This window comes from Procambarus clarkii, chromosome 35 (assembly GCF_040958095.1).
Source record: "Procambarus clarkii isolate CNS0578487 chromosome 35, FALCON_Pclarkii_2.0, whole genome shotgun sequence".
NCBI lineage: Eukaryota > Metazoa > Arthropoda > Malacostraca > Decapoda > Cambaridae > Procambarus > Procambarus clarkii.
Window position 1 is genome coordinate 27,370,235 of NC_091184.1, and position 24,967 is coordinate 27,395,201.

Consider the following 24,967-nt stretch of genomic DNA (forward strand, 5'->3'; position numbering starts at 1 on the left):
TGGCTGGTGTCTCGCCGCACCTGCACTCACGCCACCACCAAGAGTCGACGTCTGGGCAGCAGCACGCCGTACTCCTCAGAATATCTCTGTGCTCCTTGGAGTTGACATCTCTCGCTAGTAGACTAAGCCTTGGCTGTCGTGTACTAAGGGAGGTGGCAGCTTGAAGCCAGTATTCCAGCACCTCACTTATTTGATTTATTTTAACTTGCATTCTTGTCTTAGAGTAACTTTTCATTACCAGTAATTATTCATGTTGTTTTGTTTGTTGACCTGTTCTGAATTTTATGAGATTGTCTTTATTCTTATCTTGTTTTCTAGAGTAATTAAAATTTCATTGTTTATATACTTTGTGTTTTGTGTGTCTTCCCATTACCTTACCACAGACGAAAGGACAAACTTCTTTTTTTTTTGGTTATGTGACGAGGCCCTGCCCCCAGCTTTTGAAACAGCCGAACACCAACGCTTTACCGTCACATTACATGGGGGCCTGTCCACGGAGCTTCACTTAGGTACTGGTGCCAAGTTGTAAATTTGTGGTAAGCGTATTTGGCTTTGGTAACGTAGCTTTTCACTATTTTCAATATTCAATTTTATTTTCATATGGTGCTGTGTGTATTGTGCATTCCGAGAGTAGCATATGGTGAAGGTGAGACAACTTTGGATTACGTGGTGACTGTAGGCCTCAGTCATTCTCTTAATTGGTCATCTCTCCCTCCGTGTTATTACTCGTGTTTACCATCTTTTGTCCCTAGGATATTTCTCATATTTTCGGCAGATCATCATATTGGTACCCTGGTACTGTGGTCTGTCCCCGGGTCAAGTGCACCTAATCTTCTGCAATCTGACGGTAGGAGGATAAAGAGGGCCATAGTTCCTCTCGCACGAACTTTAGTTGCTGAATTGGGACCTCAGCAGCAGTTCTCGTCACCAGTTGACACCTCGCACCCCTACACGTCGGTCAGAGATGATGATATTTACATTGGTAGGGAATTAGCCTTCTTTTTCAGAGCACAAAAGTTCGCTAATTCTGTAAGTATCATATTAATTTCAGTGGGAAAAACTTGCTTATGTCCTATAGAGACTCGGCAAGGTATGCCTACATTCTTGGACTACCTAATTCACTTTTGAGGCAATTAACTGTTTCATTTGTTTTAGAAACTCAGTTTCGCTTATTTAGTAGGATTTTCTTGCCCTTATCCTCTTACATGAGTACCGGGTACAAGATTTCCTGCAACCTTGATTTATTAATCATTTATCATCTTGAAATTAACATTAATTGTTAACGATTTTTATCGTTAATCGTTAAATTAGGATAGGTACCAGTTGCCACGTTGTCCTGTTTCTGACATTCACCATATCACAACAGTATATTCGTTGTGCATTTATTTGCTAATTTCACCATGTTTCGTCTCCAAGCTTTCCGTACAGATCCAGCAGGTGAAATAGGGACTTTAAGTCGTGCCAAGAGGACTGAATTACAAACTCTTGCACATGAGTATCAACTAGAAGTTCCCTACCAAGCCAACAAAAATGAAATACACAACCTGTTACTGGATCATCTCTTAGAGGAAGGTAAGATAGACTCTGAAACTCACGAAACGTACTTTATTGCAGATAAAACTGACTTGGCAACGATGAAACTCAAAATAGAGCTGGCCAAGATCGAACGCGAACAGCAAAGGGAAGCAGCTGCCATACGAAAGGAAGAAAAGGAACGTGAAGCTGCCTTGAGGAAGGAAGAACAAGAACGTGAAATCGCCCTCAAGGAACGTGAGATTGCAATACTCCGTGAGCGGGAACGTATACAGCTTGAAACAAAACAACGCCACCTGGAGATGCAACGCGACCATGACAAACAACAAGCAGCTCTGGCTATGGAATGTCGTCAACGAGAATTCGCGTTGGAAACTACACACCTCACTTAACGCCAGCAAGCTACCGCCAGTCTTCCTGTCAGTTTCAATATCTCGCATGCAAGTAAGTTAATGCCACCATTCGTAGAGACAGAAGTTGATGTGTTTTTCACCACCTTTGAAACCCTTGCTAATCAACTTAGTTGGCCTGCCGACCAATGGGCAACCCTTCTCAGAGTACATCTCACAGGTAGAGCTGCAGTTACACTCAGTACTTTGGCGACTGAGAATGACTATCAGACTCTGAAACAAGCAGTGTTGGACGCCTACCTTCTCTCCACCGAAAGTTATCGAAGGAAATTCCGTGACCACCTGAAGGCAAGTACCACTACCTTTCTCGAATTTGCTAATACCAAAAGGAGATATTTTATGAAATGGCTGGAAGCAGCACATGTCTCTACCTTTGCAGAACTCGTCAACCTCATGCTAGTTGAAGAATTCTTGAGGCGGGTGCCGCCTCCTGTCCGTCTCTACTTAGCAGATAAAGAAGAGACCGACTACCTGAAGTGTGCTAAGTCGGCTGACACTTACCAGCCTCATCGACCGGCTGACAGCAGAACCATCCTCCAGTAAGAAGTCGTGGTACAGTTACGAGAAAGTGAGTACCGATCAAGCTGGCTCGCAATTGTACTGTAAGTATTGTAGACTCTATGGACATACCATAGATAAATGTGGTAAGTCTCAATACAAAGGAAATCCTGAATCACCTAAACCCAAACAGACTCCTCCTAAGTCCGGTAAGCCTGTGATGAATGTTGGTGTTCATGTTAATGATCTTTCTCTCTTCAGTAAACACCTGTATACTGGAACTGTCTCTACCAACGGCTCAAATCCGGAGGGACATTTCAAACTGAAGATCTTGAGGGACACAGCGGCTCTTCAATCAATTATTTTGAATCAGGCTGTGCCCAATATCGCCTACACTGGAGAAACTGTCTTCATCACTGACCTCACTGCTACTACTCCTTATCCTCTCGCCAGTGTCCACCTGGATTGTCCCTTCGTGACCGGAGAAGTCCAAGTCGCCGTCAGGGAAAAGCCTTTTCCCATGCCTGGAGTGCAACTTCTCCTGGGCAACGACTTGGCAGAAGACCTGCAACCGACCAACCTGATCGTCATGGACAAACCCCAGGTGTGTAACTCTGTGATGGATAATCCCATCTTTGAATATGTTCCAGCAGAGGTTCAAGAGAGTGATGAAGTTTCTCCTCCGGTTTTAGTAACCACTCGTGCACAAGCTGCACGACCACAGCCAGCTGACTCTACTGCTACCGCTGTCCCTCAAGACCCTCAGAAACTACCCCCGAATCTGACCACGTTGGAGTTCCGTAAGTTACAGAGGGAAGATCTTACCTTGACACCATTATTTTTCCAGGCTGAGACTCAACCTGACAGTATTCCTGGGTTCTTCCTAGAGAACGAGTTGCTCTACCACAGATATAGACCCAGTAAACTGAAGGAGGAGGACGATTGGGCCAACGTCGAACAACTAGTGATTCCTGCCAGCCTGCAGCCCACTATTCTACACCTGGCCCACGGAGCACTCTCCCACTACGGATTTAACAAGACCTACCATGGAATCCGTCAAGACTACTACTGGCCAGGTATGGTAAATAGCGTCAAACAGTACGTCAAACAGTGTCATACATGTCAGATAGCAGGTAAACCGAACATCTCTATCCCCAGAGCACCACTGACTCCCATACAGGTGCCTGCGGAACCTTTCCACAGACTTATTATAGACTGTGTTGGTCCTTTACCTCGGACCAGTTCAGGTAACGCCTATATCTTAACCATTCTGTGTCTTACAACCAGATTCCCCATAGCAGTTCCAGTAAAGAACATTACGGCTGCTACGGTTGTGAAACACTTATTGAAGATCTTCACCCAGTATGGATTTCCAAGGGAGGCTCAGAGTGACTGTGGCACCAACTTCACCAGTGATCTCTTCAAGAGGACACTGGAAGAGTTCAACATCAAACAGGTATTGTCCAGCCCCTATCATCCTGCTTCACAGGGTTCTCTTGAGCGTAGTCATCAGACTATTAAAGCACTCCTGAAGAAGTTTTGTAATGAAACCTCTAAGGATTGGGATAAGCAAATTGACCTGATAATGTGTATCTTTAGAAGTCTTCCCAATGAGTCTCTAGGAATATCTCCTTATGAGATGCTCTACGGACTAAGTGCCGTACTCCTCTCAAAGCTTTCAAAGACTCTACGTGATGCCACCTTCAGTGAGCATCAGAATGTGCCCCAGTTTCTTCAAAACCTACAACACATTCTAGAGAGGGTACACAGTTTTGCCCAAGATAATTTATTGAAAGCACAGGAGAGGATGAAGACTCATTACGACCAGACCAGCAAAGTAAGGAAATTTAAACCGGGTGACTTGGTGATTGCTTATTTCCCTGTCCCAGGTTCTCCTTTGCAAAACAGGTTTTCAGGACCCTACCGCATCAAGGAGTGCAGAAACAACCACAACTACGTTCTAGAGACTCCAGATAGGCAGCGGAAGACCCAGTTGTGCCACGTCAACCTCCTGAAGCTATATAACGGTACTCCTCCCACTGTCATGATAACCTATTCTTCCTTTAAAGAGCCATACATCCACAGTGAGACCTTCCTTGCTTCTCCTCCCGAAAGCACTGAAACGGAGTCAGCGCTTTCCAATTCGGAAATCCTAACTGATCTTCACAATTATTTTCAGGACAATCATAGTGCACCTCTCATCAAGATCTTCAAAGAACATCAGGAGTTGTTCCGAGATGACCCCCAAGAGTGTAATGTTACCCAGCACGACATCCAACTGCTCCCTGGCACCCGGCCGATTCGTTAACCCTTCTACCGAATCAGCCCTAGCAAGAAGGAAGTCATGCGTGCTGAGGTGCAGTACCTCTTGGATCATGGACTGGCTACACCTTGTGAGTCCCCCTGGGCCTCACCCTGTATCTTGGTGCCAAAACCCCAAGGTAAGGTGAGACTTTGTACGGATTACCATAAATTAAATAACGTAACCGTCAAGGATGCATACCCCTTGCCAAGGATAGATGACATTCTTGACGCCATTGGTAATGCCCAGTACTTGTCCCAAGTGGACTTGCTTAAGGGGTATTACCAAGTGTGTCTAACAGAGCGAGCCAAAGAAATATATGCCTTTATCACTCCCTTTGGACCTTTCAGATATGAACGCCTTCCTTTCGGACTATGTAATGCCCCGGCCACCTTTCAGAGAGCTGTCAACCGCGTCATCCAGGGCTTGGATAACACCTACGCCTATTTGGATGATATCGTCGTAGCATCCAACACCTGGAGCGAACATCTGCTCCAGCTGCAACGATTGTTCGCCAAGCTCCTGACAGCCGGCCTCACCATCAACCTGGGCAAGTCCACCTTCGCCAAAGGTAAAGTGCGTTATCTGGGTCATGTAATTGGGAGTGGCAGCCTAGCTCCGTTAGACACACACACTCAAGCTATCCAGCATTATCCACAGCCTACCACCAGGAAGCAGCTCCTGCGCTTCCTTGGTCTTGCCTCCTACTACCGTAGGTTTGTGAGAAATTTTAGTTCGGTAGCAACACCATTAATTACTTTAACCAGTCCCAAGCAACGGTATAATTGGACCATGCAGCAAACCGTTGCTTTCGAACAACTCAAATTCCTCCTCTGTTCTAATCCTATTCTCGCCTCGCCAGATATCACCAAGCCTTTCATCCTACATGTCGACTCCAGTGGTACCGGCATCGAGGGGTGTCCTGATGCAGCAACGAGGCGAGGAGGTTCTACCTGTTAGCTACTACAGCTACAAGTTGAAACCTCACCAGAGGAACTACAGCACTATCGAGAAGGAGCTACTCTCCATCGTCCTGAATCTCCAGCACTTTGCTCCATACCTACAAGGTGCCAGGTCTACCACCATCTTCTCAGACCACAATCCTTTCCGCTTCTTACATCAAGCCCAATTCAATAACCAACGTCTTCTACGATGGGCATTATATCTGCAAGATTTCAACCTGGAGATCCGCTATATCAAGGGTTCTGACAACATCATAGCCGACGCCCTCTCCAGAGTCTATGAAGTAGAAGCAACTCCAACTATCACTCCACCACATGAAGACGTAACTTCTTCCAGAACCGCAGGCTTTGGGGGAGAGTTGTGACGATAATCTCTTTCAAGAGAGATTGAGCCTGCTCTTCCCTACACAATTACGTCGTTCAAGTACAAGATATTATATTGAAGATACGTCCACCAGTATCGCTAAACGTTTTGCCCAGGAAGCAAATCGTACCATGCACACCCCGACACACCGGCTACAGCCCGCCGTAACCAGCAAACTGCTCATCCTCCGCCTGCCTGTTGCTGATTGGCTGGTGTCTCGCCGCACCTGCACTCACGCCACCACCAAGAGTCGACGTCTGGGCAGCAGCATGCCGTACTCCTCAGAATATCTCTGTGCTCCTTGGAGTTGACATCTCTCGCTAGTAGACTAAGCCTTGGCTGTCGTGTACTAAGGGAGGTGGCAGCTTGAAGCCAGTATTCCAGCACCTCACTTATTTGATTTATTTTAACTTGCATTCTTGTCTTAGAGTAACTTTTCATTACCAGTAATTATTCATGTTGTTTTGTTTGTTGACCTGTTCTGAATTTTATGAGATTGTCTTTATTCATGTCTTGTTTTCTAGAGTAATTAAAATTTCATTGTTTATATACTTTGTGTTTTGTGTGTCTTCCCATTACCTTACCACAGACGAAAGGACAAACTTCTTTTTTTTTTTGGCTATGTGACGAGGCCCTGCCTCCAGCTTTTGAAACAGCCGAACACCAACGCTTTACCGTCACAATAGATAGATAGATAGATAGATGGATAGATAGATAGATAGATAGATAGATAGATAGATAGATACAACGTTACACCTACACCCATGACTTTCCTGAGTAATGGACATCATGTACAGCTGTACACCTACACCCAAGACTCACCTGAGTGTAGTGGGTAATCCTCCTGCCAGAGTTATCCACCTGGAGGCTGTCGACGAAGCCTCTTGGCACCCGGACCACCTCGTCGTACCAACCATGCACCGCGCGGCTCCAGTTCTTGCAATGGGGGAAAAAAATACAAATTCGTCTCGTACTACTGCAAAAGTTGGACATGAGTGTTTGTCTAAGAACAATGAGGAGGAACCAGTGACGATGGACGTGGTGGAACAACACGAAGATTCTTACAATTTTTCAGCAGCAATATTTTACAGCATAAGATTGAGACAAGTATATGGAATGAGTTGCAGGGAAGAGAGGTCAAGTTTGCTCAATCCGCGAATTTATTTTTGTATGCTGAGTTAGCTGATAGATGAAAGTCGAAGCAGTTAAACACCGAAGAGAGTCGAAGCAGTAAAAGACCACATGTTTGTTCCAAATGAACACCATTAACCACATGTGTGTTCTAAATAAACGCCATCAGCCACACATATGTGTTCAAAATGGACACCATCCACCACACATGTGTTCTAAATGGACACCATCCGGCGCACACATACGAAAATATTCTAAGATAAAACGATCCACCACATATATATGTGAGTGTTTTAAATGAACACTATCCACCACATGGAAGTGTGTGTTTGAAAGGTACGCCATCCACCACATAAGTGTTTAAGTAAACATGATCAATCACATAAAAGTGAGTGTTCTAAATGAACCCCCATCCACCACACATATGATTGAGTGCTCTAAATGAAAGACATCCACCACATAAACGTGAGTGCTCTAAATGAACGCCATCGATCACATAAACGTGAGTGCTCTAAATGAACGCCATCCACCACATATACGCGAGTGCTCTAAATGAACGCCATCCACAACATATACGCGGGTGCTCTAAGTGAACGTCATGCACCACACATACGTGACTGCTCTAAATGAACGCCATCCACCACATATACGCGAGTGCTCTAAATGAACGCCATCCACAACATATACGCGGGTGCTCTAAGTGAACGTCATGCACCACATATACGTGACTGCTCTAAGTGAACGCCATCCACCACATATACGCGGGTGCTCTAAGTGAACGCCATCCACAACATATACGCGGGTGCTCTAAGTGAACGTCATGCCCCACATATACGTGACTGCTCTAAGTGAACGCCATCCACCACACATATACGTGACTGCTCTAAGTGAACGCCATCCACCACATATACGCGGGTGCTCTAAGTGAACGCCATCCACCACATATACGTGACTGCTCGAAGTGAACGCCGTCCACCATATACACGTGACTGCTCTAAGTGAACGCCATCCACCACATATACGCGGGTGCTCTAAGTGAACGCCATCCACCACATATACGCGGGTGCTCTAAGTGAACGCCATCCACCACATATACGCGGGTGCTCTAAGTGAACGCCATCCACCACATATACGCGGGTGCTCTAAGTGAACGCCGTCCACCACATATACGTGACTGCTCTAAGTGAACGCCATCCACCACATATACGCGGGTGCTCTAAGTGAACGCCATCCACAACATATACGCGGGTGCTCTAAGTGAACGTCATGCACCACATATACGTGACTGCTCTAAGTGAACGCCATCCACCACATATACGTGACTGCTCTAAGTGAACGCCATCCACCACACATATACGTGACTGCTCTAAGTGAACGCCATCCACCACATATACGCGGGTGCTCTAAGTGAACGCCATCCACCACATATACGCGGGTGCTCTAAGTGAACGCCATCCACCACATATACGCGGGTGCTCTAAGTGAACGCCATCCACCACATATACGCGGGTGCTCTAAATGAACGCCATCCACCACATATATACGCGGGTGCTCTAAATGAACGCCATCCACCACATATATACGTGAGTGCTCTAAATGAACGCCATCCACCACATATATACGTGACTGCTCGAAGTGAACGCCATACACATTTTCTCTTGGCGTATTCAAACTTTGGCATAAAATACATAATATTTGGAACATTCAAAATATCGTATTATTTGGAACACTTAAAATATGGTAATAATTAAAACACCCAAAATATGGCAATATTTAGAACATTAAAAATGATGGCAAGGTTTGGAGCACTAAGGATTATAACAATATTTTTAACAATAAAGATTATGGCAATATTTAGAACATTAAAATTATGGTAATATTTTTAATTAAAAAAAATTATGGCAAGGTTTGGATCATAAAAGACCATGACATATATTGAAGATAAAGATTATGGCAAATTTGGAACACAAAAGATTATGTCAAGTTTGCAAAACAAAGATTATAGAAATTTTGGAATACGAGAGTTTGTCAAGTTAATTAAAGGTATATAGAGGTTATGGTAAGTTTGTAACACATAGATAATGGCAAAGTTTGGAGCACAAAGATAATGGCAAAGTTTGGAGCACAAAGATTATAGGAAGTTTGAAATGCCAAGAATAAGCATTGTCAAGTTTGGAAAACTAAAGATTAAGGCAAGATTAAGAAACTAACAAATATTAGAGTTTGGTATTGTAATAACGATTATGTGTGTAGTCAAATGTGTTGGTACTGTGGTACCTGAGATGTGCTGGTATAATGGCACCTGAGATGTGCTGGTATTGTGGTACCTGAGATGTGCTGGTATTGTGGTACTGAGATGTGCTGGTATTGTGGTACTGAGATGTGTTGGTATTGTGGTACCTGAGATGTGCTGGTACTGTGGTACCTGAGATGTGCTGGTATTGTGGTACTGAGATGTGTTGGTATTGTGGTACTGAGATGTGTTGGTACTGTGGTACCTGAGATGTGCTGGTATTGTGGTACTGAGATGTGTTGGTATTGTGGTACTGAGATGTGTTGGTATTGTGGTACCTGAGATGTGCTGGTATGTTGGCACTGAGATGTGCTGGTATAATGGTACCTGAGATGTGCTAGTATTGTGGTACCTGAGATGTGCTGGTATAATGGTACCTGAGATGTGCTGGTATTGTGGTACTGAGATGTGTTGGTATTGTGGTACTGAGATGTGTTGGTATTGTGGTACCTGAGATGTGCTGGTATGTTGGCACTGAGATGTGCTGGTATAATGGTACCTGAGATGTGCTAGTATTGTGGTACCTGAGATGTGCTGGTATAATGGTACCTGAGATGTGCTGGTATTGTGGTACTGAGATGTGTTGGTATTGTGGTACTGAGATGTGTTGGTATTGTGGTACCTGAGATGTGCTGGTATGGTGGCACTGAGATGTGCTGGTATGGTGGCACTGAGATGTGCTGGTATAATGGTACCTGAGATGTGGTGGTCTTGTGGTACTGAGATGTGCTGGTATGGTGGCACTGAGATGTGCTGGTATAATGGTACCTGAGATGTGCTGGTCTTGTGGTACTGAGATGTGCTGGTATGGTGGCACTGAGATGTGCTGGTATAATGGTACCTGAGATGTGCTGGTCTTGTGGTACTGAGATGTGCTGGTATGGTGGCACTGAGATGTGCTGGTATAATGGTACCTGAGATGTGCTGGTATGGTGGCACTGAGATGTGCTGGTATAATGGTACCTGAGATGTGCTGGTATGGTGGCACTGAGATGTGCTGGTATAATGGTACCTGAGATGTGCTGGTCTTGTGGTACTGAGATGTGCTGGTATAATGGTACTGAGATGTGCTGGTATTGTGGTACTGAGATGTGCTGGTATTGTGGTACTGAGATGTGCTGGTATAATGGTACTGAGATGTGCTGGTATAATGGTACTGAGATGTGCTGGTATAATGGTACCTGAGATGTGCTGGTATAATGGTACCTGAGATGTGCTGGTCTTGTGGTACTGAGATGTGCTGGTATGGTGGCACTGAGATGTGCTGGTATAATGGTACCTGAGATGTGCTGGTATGGTGGCACTGAGATGTGCTGGTATAATGGTACCTGAGATGTGCTGGTATGGTGGCACTGAGATGTGCTGGTATAATGGTACCTGAGATGTGCTGGTCTTGTGGTACTGAGATGTGCTGGTATAATGGTACTGAGATGTGCTGGTCTTGTGGTACTGAGATGTGCTGGTATAATGGTACCTGAGATGTGCTGGTATTGTGGTACTGAGATGTGCTGGTATTGTGGTACTGAGATGTGCTGGTATTGTGGTACTGAGATGTGCTGGTATTGTGGTACTGAGATGTGCTGGTATGGTGGCACTGAGATGTGCTGGTATTTTGGTACCTGAGATGTGCTGGTATTGTGGTACTGAGATGTGCTGGTATGGTGGTACCTGAGATGTGCTGGTATTGTGGTACTGAGATGTGCTGGTATGGTGGTACCTGAGATGTGCTGGTATTGTGGTACTGAGATGTGCTGGTATTGTGGTACCTGAGATGTGCTGGTATTGTGGTACCTGAGATGTGCTGGTATTGTGGTACCTGAGATGTGCTGGTATTGTGGTACCTGAGATGTGCTGGTATGGTGGCACTGAGATGTGCTGGTATAATGGTACCTGAGATGTGCTGGTATAATGGTACCTGAGATGTGCTGGTATAATGGTACCTGAGATGTGCTGGTATAATGGTACCTGAGATGTGCTAGTATTGTGGTACCTGAGATGTGCTGGTATTGTGGTACTGATATGTGCTGGTATAATGGTACCTGAGATGTGCTGGTATGGTGGCACTGAGATGTGCTGGTAAAATGGTACCTGAGATGTGCTGGTATGGTGGCACTGAGATGTGCTGGTATAATGGTACCTGAGATGTGCTGGTATGGTGGTACCCGAGATGTGCTGGTATGGTGGCATTGAGATGTGCTGGTAAAATGGTACCTGAGATGTGCTAGTATGGTCACACTTACCAGCTTGACATCAGCTCCGGAGTCGTAATAAAGGTTCTGGCCGACTACGTAGTTCCTGGAGCAGATCTTTCTCTTCTCGAACCCGTCGTAGGCGTATAGACATTGGTTAGCCCAGGCCTGTAAGAACATTGGTTAGCCCAGGCCTGTAAGAACATTGGTTAACCCAGGCCTGTAAGAACATTGGTTAGCCCAGGCCTGTAAGAACATTGCTTAGCCCAGGCCTGTAAGAACATTGGTTAGCCCAGGCCTGTAAGAACATTGGTTAGCCCAGGCCTGTAAGAACATTGGTTAGCCCAGGCCTGTAAGAACATTGGTTAGCCCAGGCCTGTAAGAACATTGGTTAGCCCAGGCCTAGTAAGAGCATTGGTTAGCCCAGACCTGTAAGAACATTGGTTAGCCCAGGCCTGTAAGAACATTGGTTAGCCCAGGCCTAGTAAGATCATTGGTTAGGCCAGGCCTGTAAGAACATTGGTTAGCCCAGGCCTGTAAGAACATTGGTTAGCCCAGGCCTGTAAGAACATTGGTTAGCCCAGGCCTAGTAAGAGCATTGGTTAGCCCAGACCTGTAAGAACATTGGTTAGCCCAGGCCTGTAAGAACATTGGTTAACCCAGGCCTGTATGAACATTGGTTAGCCCAGGCCTGTAAGAACATTGGTTAGCCCAGGCCTGTATGAACATTGGTTAGCCCAGGCCTGTAAGAACATTGGTTAGCCCAGGCCTAGTAAGAGCATTGGTTAGCCCAGGCCTGTAAGAGCATTGGTTAGCCCAGGCCTGTAAGAACATTGGTTAGCCCAGGCCTGTAAGAACATTGGTTAGGCCAGGCCTGTAAGAACATTGGTTAGCCCAGGCCTGTAAAAACATTGGTTAGCCCAGGCCTGTAAGAACATTGGTTAGCCCAGGCCTGTAAGAACATTGGTTAGCCCAGGCCTGTAAGAACATTGGTTAACCCAGGCCTGTAAGAACATTGGTTAGCCAAGGCCTGTAAGAACATTGGTTAGCCCAGGCCTGTAAGAACATTGGTTAGGCCAGGCCTGTAAGAACATTGGTTAGCCCAGGCCTGTAAGAGCATTGGTTAGCCCAGGCCTGTAAGAACATTGGTTAGCCCAGGCCTGTAAGAACATTGGTTAGCCCAGGCCTGTAAGAACATTGGTTAGCCAAGGCCTGTAAGAACATTGGTTAGCCCAGGGCTGTAAGAACATTGGTTAGGCCAGGCCTGTAAGAACATTGGTTAGCCCAGGCCTGTAAGAACATTGGTTAGCCCAGGCCTGTAAGAACATTGGTTAGCCAAGGCCTGTAAGAACATTGGTTAGCCCAGGCCTGTAATAACATTGGTTAGCCCAGGCCTGTAAGAACATTGGTTAGCCCAGGCCTGTAAGAACATTGGTTAGCCAAGGCCTGTAAGAACATTGGTTAGCCCAGGCCTGTAAGAACATTGGTTAGGCCAGGCCTGTAAGAGCATTGGTTAGGCCAGACCTGTAAGAACATTGGTTAGGCCAGGCCTGTAAGAGCATTGGTTAGCCCAGGCCTGTAAGAACATTGGTTAGCCCAGGCCTGTAAGAACATTGGTTAGCCCAGGCCTGTAAGAACATTGGTTAGCCAAGGCCTGTAAGAACATTGGTTAGCCCAGGCCTGTAATAACATTGGTTAGCCCAGGCCTGTAAGAACATTGGTTAGGCCAGGCCTGTAAGAGCATTGGTTAGGCCAGACCTGTAAGAACATTGGTTAGGCCAGGCCTGTAAGAACATTGGTTAGCCCAGGCCTGTAAGAACATTGGTTAGGCCAGGCCTGTAAGAGCATTGGTTAGGCCAGACCTGTAAGAACATTGGTTAGGCCAGGCCTGTAAGAACATTGGTTAGCCCAGGCCTGTAAGAGCATTGGTTAGCCCAGGCCTGTAAGAACATTGGTTAGCCCAGGCCTGTAAGAGCATTGGTTAGCCCAGGCCTGTAAGAACATTGGTTAGCCCAGGCCTGTAAGAACATTGGTTAGCCCAGGCCTGTATGAACATTGGTTAGCCCAGGCATGTATGAACATTGGTTAGCCCAGGCCTGTAAGAACATTGGCAAAGACCTAGTTGTTGTGCTTGCGGGGGTTGAGCTCTGGCTCTTTGGTCCCGCCTCTCAACTGTCAATCAACTAATGTACAGGTTCCTGAGCCTACTGGACTCTATCATATCTACACTTAAAGCTCTGTATGGAGTCAGCCTCATCCACATCACTGCCTAATGCATTCCATCTGATAACTACTCTGACACTGAAAAAGTTCTTTCTAACGTCCCTGTGGCTCATTTGGGTTCTCAGTTTTCACCTGTGTCCCCCTTGTTCGCGAACCCTACCATGTTAAACAGTGTATCCTTTTCAACCCAGTAAATTTTTCTGAGAATTTTGTAGGTTGTGATCATGTCTTCCCTTACTCTTCTGTCTTCCAGTGTCGTGAGGTGCATTTCACGCAGCCTTTCCTTGTAATTCATGCCTCTTAGTTCTGGGACTAACCTAGTGGCATGCTTCTGAACTTTTTTCAGCTTCGTCTTGTGCTTGACAAGGTACGGGCTCCATGAGGGTGCTACATATTCCAGGATTGGTCTTACATATGTGGTATACAAGGTTCTGAATGATTCCTTACACAGGTTCCTGAAGGCAGTTCTTATGTTAGCCAACCTTGCATAAGCTGCAGAGGTTATTATTTTTATGTGGGCTTCAGGAGACAGGGTTGGTGTGATATCAACTCCTAGATCTTTTTCTCTGTCCGTTTCATGAAGTACTTCATCTCCCATTCTGTATCCTGTGTCTGGCCTCCTGTTTCCACCGCCTAGCTTCATTACCTTACATTTACTTGGGTCGAACCTTAGTAGCCATATGTTGGACCATTTATTCATTCTGTCTAGGTCCTCTTGTAGCCTCCTACTATCTTCCTCTGTTTTAATCCTCCTCATAATTTTTGCATCAGCAGCAAACACTGAGAGGAACGATTCTATACCCTCTGGGAGATCATTTACATATATAATGTATAGTGTTTGTGAAGCAGAAATATAGCAAACGTAGACATGGGTGTGTCTATTTGAGTGCAAGTAGGAAGGGGGGGGATATGGGTGTTACACAGTGGGGGTTTGTTCATAGGGGGATGGGGGAGGGGAAGGGGGAGGGGAAGGGGGAGGGGCCACGAGGGCCCTAGTCCATATAAGTGTCAAAACGTCTATCCAGAATGAGCCATCCGGAATTGTTGGTCTAAATATCTCGGATATATTTTAACTTAATTACTTTAAGTCTCTCTGTACACCTTATTGATGACCTGGGGCCAGATTCAAGAAAGCACTTACGCAAACATCTACGAACCTGTACATCTTTTCTCTATCTTTGGCGGCTTTGTTTACAATTATTAAACAGTTAATGACCTCGGAAGCACCAGGAGGCTGTTTATAACAATAACAACAGTTGAATGTGAAGTTTTCATGCTTGTAAACTGTTTAATAAATGTAACCAAAGCCGTCAAAGATTGAGGAAAGATGTACACGTTCGTAAGTGTTTGCGTAAGTGCTTTCGTGAATCTGGCCCCTAGAGAGAGAGAGAGAGAGAGAGTACCTGTCACTAGCTCACCTCAAGCAAGCACATGCTAGGGGAGTTTCAGGTGATGTCCATATGACGAGGGTTTGGTCACCTGTCCTCTCCTGGTGCTGGTTGGCAATGCTGTCTACACGCGGTCCTGATATACTATTCGTTCCTATCCTTCTCACTGAGCGTCAGTCAACATGTACTACATAGTATACGTTTCTACACGGTGCACACACTTCGGGGGATCGATCACCATGTCTGTTATATTTCACCTTCACAAACAATATTCTCGCCAATTAGTCAGACCTGACTTACGGTATGGCACTGATGTTGCCATTCAACCTTATTTTTTCCTTATCTGATCTAATGCTATCGGTGCTCACTATATACTTGATCACATCGTTTGTGTACACTCCTGTGATAAGAAACTATGTTTCTTGTCACAAGAGCGACAATAAATATCTTGTGACAAACTATGTTTCTTTTCACAGGAGTGACAAGAGAGAGAGTGTTTCTTATCTCTGTAACACTTCAATTTCTCGAGACAACAGATGTTAGTTCACTGACACGTGTGTCTCTCACGACCCCAGAATTCAGACAGTGTGTGTATCTGTACACACCTAATTGTGCTTGCAGGGGTTGAGCTCTGGCTCTTTGGTCCCGCCTCTCGACCGTCAATCAACAGGTGTACAGGTTCCTGAGCCTATTGGGCTCTATCATATCTACACTTGAAATTGTGTATGGAGTCAGCCTCCACTACATCACTTCCTAATGCATTCCATTTGTCAACCACTCTTACACTAAAAAAGTTCTTTCTAATATCTCTGTGGCTCATTTCGGCACTCAGTTTCCACCTGTGTCCCCTAGTGCGTGTGCCCCTTGTATTAAATAGCCTGTCTTTATCTGCCCTATCGATTCCCTTGAGATTCTTGAATGCGGCGATCATGTCCCCCCTAATTCTTCTGTCTTCCAACGAAGTAGGGTTTAATTCCCGTAGTCTCTCCTCGTAGCTCATATCTCTCAGTTCGGGTACTAGTCTGGTGGCAAACCTTTGAACCTTTTCCAGTTTAGTCTTATGCTTGACTAGGTATGGACTCCATGCTGGAGCCGCATACTCCAGGATTGGTCTGACATATGTGGTATATAATGTTCTGAAAGATTTCTTACACAAGTTTCTAAATGCCCTTCTTATGTTGGCCAGCCTGGCATATGCCGCTGATGTTATCCTCTTGATATGAGCTTCAGGGGGACAGGTCTGGCGTGATATCAACCCCCAGGTCTTTCTCTCTCTCTGACTCTTGAAGTATTTCATCTCCCAAATGATACCTTGTATCTGGTATCCTGCTCCTACACCTATCTTCATTACATTACATTTGGTTGGGTTAAACTCTAACAACCATTTATTCGACCATTCCCGCAGCTTGTCCAGGTCTTCTTGAAGCCTCAAGCTGTCCTCCTGTCTTAATCCTTCTCATAATTTTGGCGTCGTCAGCAAACATTGAGAGGAATGAGTCTATACCCTCTGGGAGATCATTTACGTATATCAGAAACAGGATAGGTCCAAGTACAGAGCCCTGTGGGACTCCACTGGTGACTTCACGCCAATCTGAGGTCTCACCCCTCACTGTAACTCTCTGCTTCCTATTGTTTAGGTACTCCCTTATCCACTGGAGCGCCCTACCAGTTACTCCTGCCTGTTTCTGCAGCTTATGCATCAGCCTTCTATGGGGTACTGTTTCACAGGCTTTCCGACAGTCCAAAAAAATGCAGTCCGCCCATTCTTCTCTTTCTTGCTTAATCTTTGTCACCGGATCGTAGAATTCTATTAAGCATGTAAGGCAAGATTTACCCTCCCTGAACCCATGTTGATGGATTGTCACGAAGTCCTTTCTCTTCAGATGTGTTGCTAGTTTTTTTCTCACGATCTTCTCCATCACCTTGCATAGTATACAAGTTAGGGACATTGTCCTGTAGTTCAGTGCCTCTTGTCTGTCACCCTTTTTAAATATTGGTACTACATTAGCAGTCTTCCATACATGTGGTAGGTCTCCCGTTTCCAGTGACCTACTATACACTATGGAGAGTGGCAAATATAGTGCTCCTGCACACTCTTTCAATACCCATGGTGAGAGTCCGTCCGGCCCAACAGCCTTTCTCACGTCCAGCTCCAATAGATGCTTCTTGATCTCATCTCTTGTAATTTCGAACCCTTCCAAGGTCGCTTGGTTTGCTGCCACCTCTCCTAGCGCCGTGCCCTCTCCTTGTTCTATTGTAAAGACCTCCTGGAACCTTTTGTTGAGTTCTTCTCACACCTCTTTGTCATTCTCTGTGTACCTGTCCTCACCCGTTCTAAGTTTCATCACCTGTTCCTTCACTGTTTTCTTCCTCCTGATGTGACTGTGTAGTAGTTTAAGTTCGGTCTTGGCTTTATTAGCTATATCACTTTCATACCTTTTCTCAACTGCTCTTCTCACACTAACATACTCGTTCCTGGTTCTCTGGTATCTCTCTCTACTCTCTGGTGTTCTGTTCTTACGGAAGTTCCTCCATGCCCTTTTGTTCAGCTCCTTTGCTTTCATACATTCCCTATTAAACCACGGATTCTTCCTTTGCTTCTCTGTTTTTTCCTGTTGGGCTGGGACAAACCTGCTTACAGCCTCCTGACATTTTTGGGTGACATAGTCCATCATGTCTTGTACGGACTTGGTTCCGAGTTCTGTGTCCCAATGTATATCCCATAGGAATTTATTTATCTCCTCATAGTTTCCCTTTCGGTACGCCAGCCCTTTGTTTCCCAGTTCTTTTTTGAGGGTGATAATTCCTAGCTCAACCAGGTACTCAAAGCTCAATACTCTATGATCACTCATTCCCAAGGGGGCTTCGAACTTAACTTCCCTTATATCCGACTCATTTAGGGTAAATATCAGATGAAGCAAGGCTGGTTCATCCCCTCCTCTCGTTCTTGTCGGTCCCTTGACGTGTTGACTTAGAAAGTTTCTTGTTGCCACATCCAGCAGCTTAGCTCTCCATGTGTCTGGGCCTCCATGTGGGTCTCTGTTCCCCCAATCTATCTTCCTATGGTTGAAGTCTTCCATGATTAGAAGTCTGGATCCGTTCCTGCTAGCCACAGAAGCTGCTCTCTCTCTTATATTGATGGTGGCCAAGTTGTTTCTATCATATTCCTGTCTGGGTCTTCTGACATTCGGTGGGGGGTTATATATGACTACTACTATAATTTTCTGTCCTCCAGTTGCTATGGTGCCTGATATGTAGTCACTGAAACCTTCACAGTTCTGAATTACCATCTCTTCGAAACTCCAACCTTCTCTTAGTAGCAAAGCTACACCACCTCCTCCTCTCCCTTCTCTCTCTTTCCTCACTACATAGTAGCCCTGTGGAAACACTGCGTTTGTTATGATTTTCGTTAACTTTGTTTCTGTGAGTGCTATTATGTCTGGGTTTTCTTCTAGTGCCCATTCTCCAAGTTCACTTGTTTTATTTGTAATCCCATCTATGTTAGTGTACATCGCCTTGAAGCTCACTTTCTTCTGTTCATTTTCATGTCCCTTTCTTGGCAAGCATTCTGCTGGTGTGGGAAGCTGTTCCGTGGGTGAGAGGATCTGTGAGGTGGTTTGCAGGGTCTCAGAGGATTTTGGGGTGGGGGGTGGGGGTTTAAGGGACAGGTAGGGTGTGGGTTAAGGAGATAGGGGGGACATGGAGGATACGGGGTGAGGGGGGAGGAGGGATAGGGAGGGTATGGGATGAAGGGGGAGGGGGGACAGGGGGAGAAAGGTGGGAGGGGGGACATGATGGGAATGGGGAAGGGGTGTCAAGGTCAGAATGGGGTGGGGGGGGAGGGATGGTTGGGTGGGGGCAGGTAGGGTGAGGGGAAGGGAGGGTTTCTATGCAGAGGGGGGGTGGTGGTGTTGCCCCCCCCCTCTAGTGTGTGTGTGTACTCACCTATATGTACTCACCTATATGTGCTTGCAGGATCGAGCATTGACTCTTGGATCCCGCCTTTCTAGCTATCGGTTGTTTACAGCAATGACTCCTGTCCCATTTCCCTATCATACCTAGTTTTAAAAGTATGAATAGTATTTGCTTCCACAACCTGTTCCCCAAGTGCATTCCATTTTTCTACTACTCTCACGCTAAAAGAAAACTTCCTAACATCTCTGTGACTCATCTGAGTTTCCAGTTTCCACCCATGTCCCCTCGTTCTGTTATTATTACGTGTGAACATTTCATCTATTTCCACTTTATCAATTCCCCTGAGTATTTTATATGTCCCTATCATATCTCCTCTCTCCCTTCTTTTCTCTAGTGTCGTTAGGTTCAGTTCCTTCAGCCGCGTGTGTGTGTGTGTGTGTGAGTGTGTACTCACCTAATTGTGCTTGCGGGGGTTGAGCTCTGGCTCTTTGGTCCCGCCTCGTGTGTGTGTGTGTGTGTGTGTGTGTGTGTGTGTGTGTGTGTGTGTGTGTGTGTGTGTGTGTGTGTGTGTGTGAGTATGCGCGCATGACTGAGTGACAGCATATTCACATGTCAAATAACAACATGGACACTTTAGTTGCAACTGTAGCTAGTAGATTATCCCAATAATATACTCGCTCCAAACGCATTAGCCTAATGAGAAACGCAAAGCTCTTCTTAGTACTAATTATGGAACTTCCCTACTTCCAGTTAATATTCCAGTTAATATTCCTGTCACCCTTTGGAGAATGATGAGGTGTTGCCCGAGCATATAAGCAGCAGAGTAGCGAATAATAACTAGTCCACTTTCAAGTGTGGTCTAGAACAGACACTTGCGAGATACTGTACCGACGCTCAGTGCTCTCCACGCACACCATTGCTCACCAAAGTATCACCTGCGTACTTCTCTATACTCGACAAAATATATATATATTCTCTTAGTGTTTGTGTTTATTTTCGCCATACTTTACGTTACAATAGAACCGTTACATTGGTCACTCCGGGGTCACCAATGTAACGGTTCTATTCACAACAAATATTTGCATTCAATGACTGCGACAATACTAGACACACCTGAGCAACAGCGGCCAGCTCCTCATTCCAGCGCAGGACGGCCATGTTGGCGGCTTGTGGCTGTGGACCAGGATCTCCCCGGAGCTCCTCTCCTCTCGCTACCTGTAGGAGGACAAGTGTGAGTCGTGTGGTAGTGTGCTCCTCTGGTAGTGTGCTCCTCTGGCAGTGCGTTCGTCTGACAGTGTGCTCTGCAGGCAGTTCCAATGGCGTTCATCACACACTTGATCTCAGGACACGCACACTCAGAGTCGTCCCACTACCAGACTGCTCATATCAGTACATATGTACAGTCTACAGTACATATGTACATATGTACAGTAAAGTGTACACACTGATCACACCAGAGCATCATCTGCCTTGTGTGAAGACTTTTCACAGAACTTACCTGAGGCTGTTGTGTACCAATAGTCACGGAACTAACCTGCGTCCTGAGGCTGTTGTGTACCCTTATTGTCACGGAACTAGCCTGCGTCCTGAGGCTGTTGTGTACCCTTATTGTCACGGAACTAACCTGCGTCCTGAGGCTGTTGTGTACCCTTATTGTCACGGAACTAACCTGCGTCCTGAGGCTGTTGTGTACCCTTATTGTCACGGAACTAACCTGCGTCCTGAGGCTGTTGTGTACCCTTATTGTCACGGAACTAGCCTGCGTCCTGAGGCTGTTGTGTACCCTTATTGTCACGGAACTAACCTGCGTCCTGAGGCTGTTGTGTACCCTTATTGTCACGGAACTAACCTGCGTCCTGAGGCTGTTGTGTACCATTATTGTCACGGAACTAACATGCGTCCTGAGGCTGTTGTGTACCCTTATTGTCACGGAACTAACCTGCGTCCTGAGGTTGTTGTGTACCATTATTGTCACGGAACTAACCTGCGTCCTGAGGCTGTTGTGTACCCTTATTGTCACGGAACTAACCTGCTTCCTGAGGCTGTTGTGTACCATTATTGTCACGGAACTAACCTGCGTCCTGAGGCTGTTGTGTACCATTATTGTCACGGAACTAACCTGCGTCCTGAGGCTGTTGTGTACCCTTATTGTCACGGAACTAACCTGCGTCCTGAGGCTGTTGTGTACCCTTATTGTCACGGAACTAACCTGCGTCCTGAGGCTGTTGTGTACCCTTATTGTCACGGAACTAACCTGCGTCCTGAGGCTGTTGTGTACCCTTATTGTCACGGAACTAACCTGCGTCCTGAGGCTGTTGTGTACCCTTATTGTCACGGAACTAACCTGCGTCCTGAGGCTGTTGTGTACCCTTATTGTCACGGAACTAACCTGCGTCCTGAGGCTGTTGTGTACCCTTATTGTCACGGAACTAACCTGCGTCCTGAGGCTGTTGTGTACCATTATTGTCACGGAACTAACCTGCGTCCTGAGGCTGTTGTGTACCAATAGTCACGGAACTAACCTGCGTCCTGAGGCTGTTGTGTACCAATAGTCACGGAACTAACCTGCGTCCTGAGGCTGTTGTGTACCCTTATTGTCACGGAACTAACCTGCGTCCTGAGGCTGTTGTGTACCCTTATTGTCACGGAACTAACCTGCGTCCTGAGGCTGTTGTGTACCATTATTGTCACGGAACTAACCAGCGTCCTGAGGCTGTTGTGTACCCTTATTGTCACGGAACTAACCTGCCTCCTGAGGCTGTTGTGTACCATATTGTCACGGAACTAACCTGCGTCCTGAGGCTGTTGTGTACCCTTATTGTCACGGAACTAACCTGCGTCCTGAGGCTGTTGTGTACCCTTATTGTCACGGAACTAACCTGCGTCCTGAGGCTGTTGTGTACCCTTATTGTCACGGAACTAACCTGCGTCCTGAGGCTGTTGTGTACCATTATTGTCACGGAACTAACCTGCGTCCTGAGGCTGTTGTGTACCCTTATTGTCACGGAACTAACCTGCGTCCTGAGGCTGTTGTGTACCATTATTGTCACGGAACTAACCTGCGTCCTGAGGCTGTTGTGTACCCTTATTGTCACGGAACTAACCTGCGTCCTGAGGCTGTTGTGTACCCTTATTGTCACGGAACTAACCTGCGTCCTGAGGCTGTTGTGTACCCTTATTGTCACGGAACTAACCTGCGTCCTGAGGCTGTTGTGTACCAATATGTCACGGAACTAACCTGCGTCCTGAGGCTGTTGTGTACCATATGTCACGGAACTAACCTGCGTCCTGAGGCTGTTGTGTACCATTATTGTCACGGAACTAACCTGCGTCCTGAGGCTGTTGTGTACCAATTATGTCACGGAACTAACCTGCGTCCTGAGGCTGTTGTGTACCCTTATTGTCACGGAACTAACCTGCGTCCTGAGGCTGTTGTGTACCCTTATTGTCACGGAACTAGCCTGCGTCCTGAAGCTGTTGTGTACCATTATTGTCACGGAACTAACCTGCGTCCTGAGGCTGTTGTGTACCATTATTGTCACGGAACTAACCTGCGTCCTGAGGCTGTTGTGTACCCTTATTGTCACGGAAACTAACCTGCGTCCTGAGGCTGTTGTGTACCCTTATTGTCACGGAACTAACCTGCGTCCTGAGGCTGTTGTGTACCATTATTGTCACGGAACTAACCTGCGTCCTGAGGCTGTTGTGTACCCTTATTGTCACGGAACTAACCTGCGTCCTGAGGCTGTTGTGTACCATATTGTCACGGAACTAACCTGCGTCCTGAGGCTGTTGTGTACCCTTATTGTCACGGAACTAACCTGCGTCCTGAGGCTGTTGTGTACCCTTATTGTCACGGAACTAACCTGCGTCCTGAGGCTGTTGTGTACCCTTATTGTCACGGAACTAACCTGCGTCCTGAGGCTGTTGTGTACCATTATTGTCACGGAACTAACCTGCGTCCTGAGGCTGTTGTGTACCCTTATTGTCACGGAACTAACCTGCGTCCTGAGGCTGTTGTGTACCATTATTGTCACGGAACTAACCTGCGTCCTGAGGCTGTTGTGTACCCTTATTGTCACGGAACTAACCTGCGTCCTGAGGCTGTTGTGTACCCTTATTGTCACGGAACTAACCTGCGTCCTGAGGCTGTTGTGTACCATTATTGTCACGGAACTAACCTGCGTCCTGAGGCTGTTGTGTACCCTTATTGTCACGGAACTAACCTGCGTCCTGAGGCTGTTGTGTACCCTTATTGTCACGGAACTAACCTGCGTCCTGAGGCTGTTGTGTACCATTATTGTCACGGAACTAACCTGCGTCCTGAGGCTGTTGTGTACCCTTATTGTCACGGAACTAACCTGCGTCCTGAGGCTGTTGTGTACCATATTGTCACGGAACTAACCTGCGTCCTGAGGCTGTTGTGTACCCTTATTGTCACGGAACTAACCTGCGTCCTGAGGCTGTTGTGTACCCTTATTGTCACGGAACTAACCTGCGTCCTGAGGCTGTTGTGTACCCTTATTGTCACGGAACTAACCTGCGTCCTGAGGCTGTTGTGTACCATTATTGTCACGGAACTAACCTGCGTCCTGAGGCTGTTGTGTACCCTTATTGTCACGGAACTAACCTGCGTCCTGAGGCTGTTGTGTACCATTATTGTCACGGAACTAACCTGCGTCCTGAGGCTGTTGTGTACCCTTATTGTCACGGAACTAACCTGCGTCCTGAGGCTGTTGTGTACCCTTATTGTCACGGAACTAACCTGCGTCCTGAGGCTGTTGTGTACCATTATTGTCACGGAACTAACCTGCGTCCTGAGGCTGTTGTGTACCCTTATTGTCACGGAACTAACCTGCGTCCTGAGGCTGTTGTGTACCCTTATTGTCACGGAACTAACCTGCGTCCTGAGGCTGTTGTGTACCATTATTGTCACGGAACTAACCTGCGTCCTGAGGCTGTTGTGTACCATTATTGTCACGGAACTAACCTGCGCCCTGAGGCTGTTGTGTACCATTATTGTCACGGAACTAACCTGCGTCCTGAGGCTGTTGTGTACCATTATTGTCACGGAACTAACCTGCGTCCTGAGGCTGTTGTGTACCCTTATTGTCACGGAACTAACCTGCGTCCTGAGGCTGTTGTGTACCCTTATTGTCACGGAACTAACCTGCGTCCTGAGGCTGTTGTGTACCATTATTGTCACGGAACTAACCTGCGTCCTGAGGCTGTTGTGTACCCTTATTGTCACGGAACTAACCTGCGTCCTGAGGCTGTTGTGTACCATTATTGTCACGGAACTAACCTGCGTCCTGAGGCTGTTGTGTACCCTTATTGTCACGGAACTAACCTGCGTCCTGAGGCTGTTGTGTACCCTTATTGTCACGGAACTAACCTGCGTCCTGAGGCTGTTGTGTACCAATAGTCACGGAACTAACCTGCGTCCTGAGGCTGTTGTGTACCCTTATTGTCACGGAACTAACCTGCGTCCTGAGGCTGTTGTGTACCCTTATTGTCACGGAACTAAGCTGCGTCCTGAGGCTGTTGTGTACCATTATTGTCACGGAACTAACCTGCGTCCTGAGGCTGTTGTGTACCAATAGTCACGGAACTAACCTGCGTCCTGAGGCTGTTGTGTACCCTTATTGTCACGGAACTAACCTGCGTCCTGAGGCTGTTGTGTACCCTTATTGTCACGGAACTAACCTGCGTCCTGAGGCTGTTGTGTACCAATAGTCACGGAACTAACCTGTGCCCTG

At 46.5% G+C, this 24,967-nt stretch overlaps 1 protein-coding gene across 3 annotated transcripts in view; it reads right to left on the reverse strand.

The window, feature by feature from the left end:
* LOC123768515 (uncharacterized) overlaps window positions 1-24,967 on the reverse strand; it is a 47,448-nt gene that overhangs the window by 7,148 nt on the left and 15,333 nt on the right. For 2 of the 3 annotated variants that reach the window (XM_069336205.1, XM_069336204.1), the window contains 3 exons: window positions 20,322-20,423; window positions 11,734-11,850; window positions 6,892-7,005 (listed from right to left, as the gene is read on the reverse strand). In XM_069336205.1, the coding sequence (XP_069192306.1) occupies window positions 6,892-7,005; window positions 11,734-11,850; window positions 20,322-20,423 (333 nt within the window). Of the gene's footprint in view, window positions 1-6,891; window positions 7,006-11,733; window positions 11,851-13,700; window positions 13,779-20,321; window positions 20,424-24,967 lie in introns of those variants that run through there. The other variant, XM_069336206.1, reaches the window with a different exon arrangement.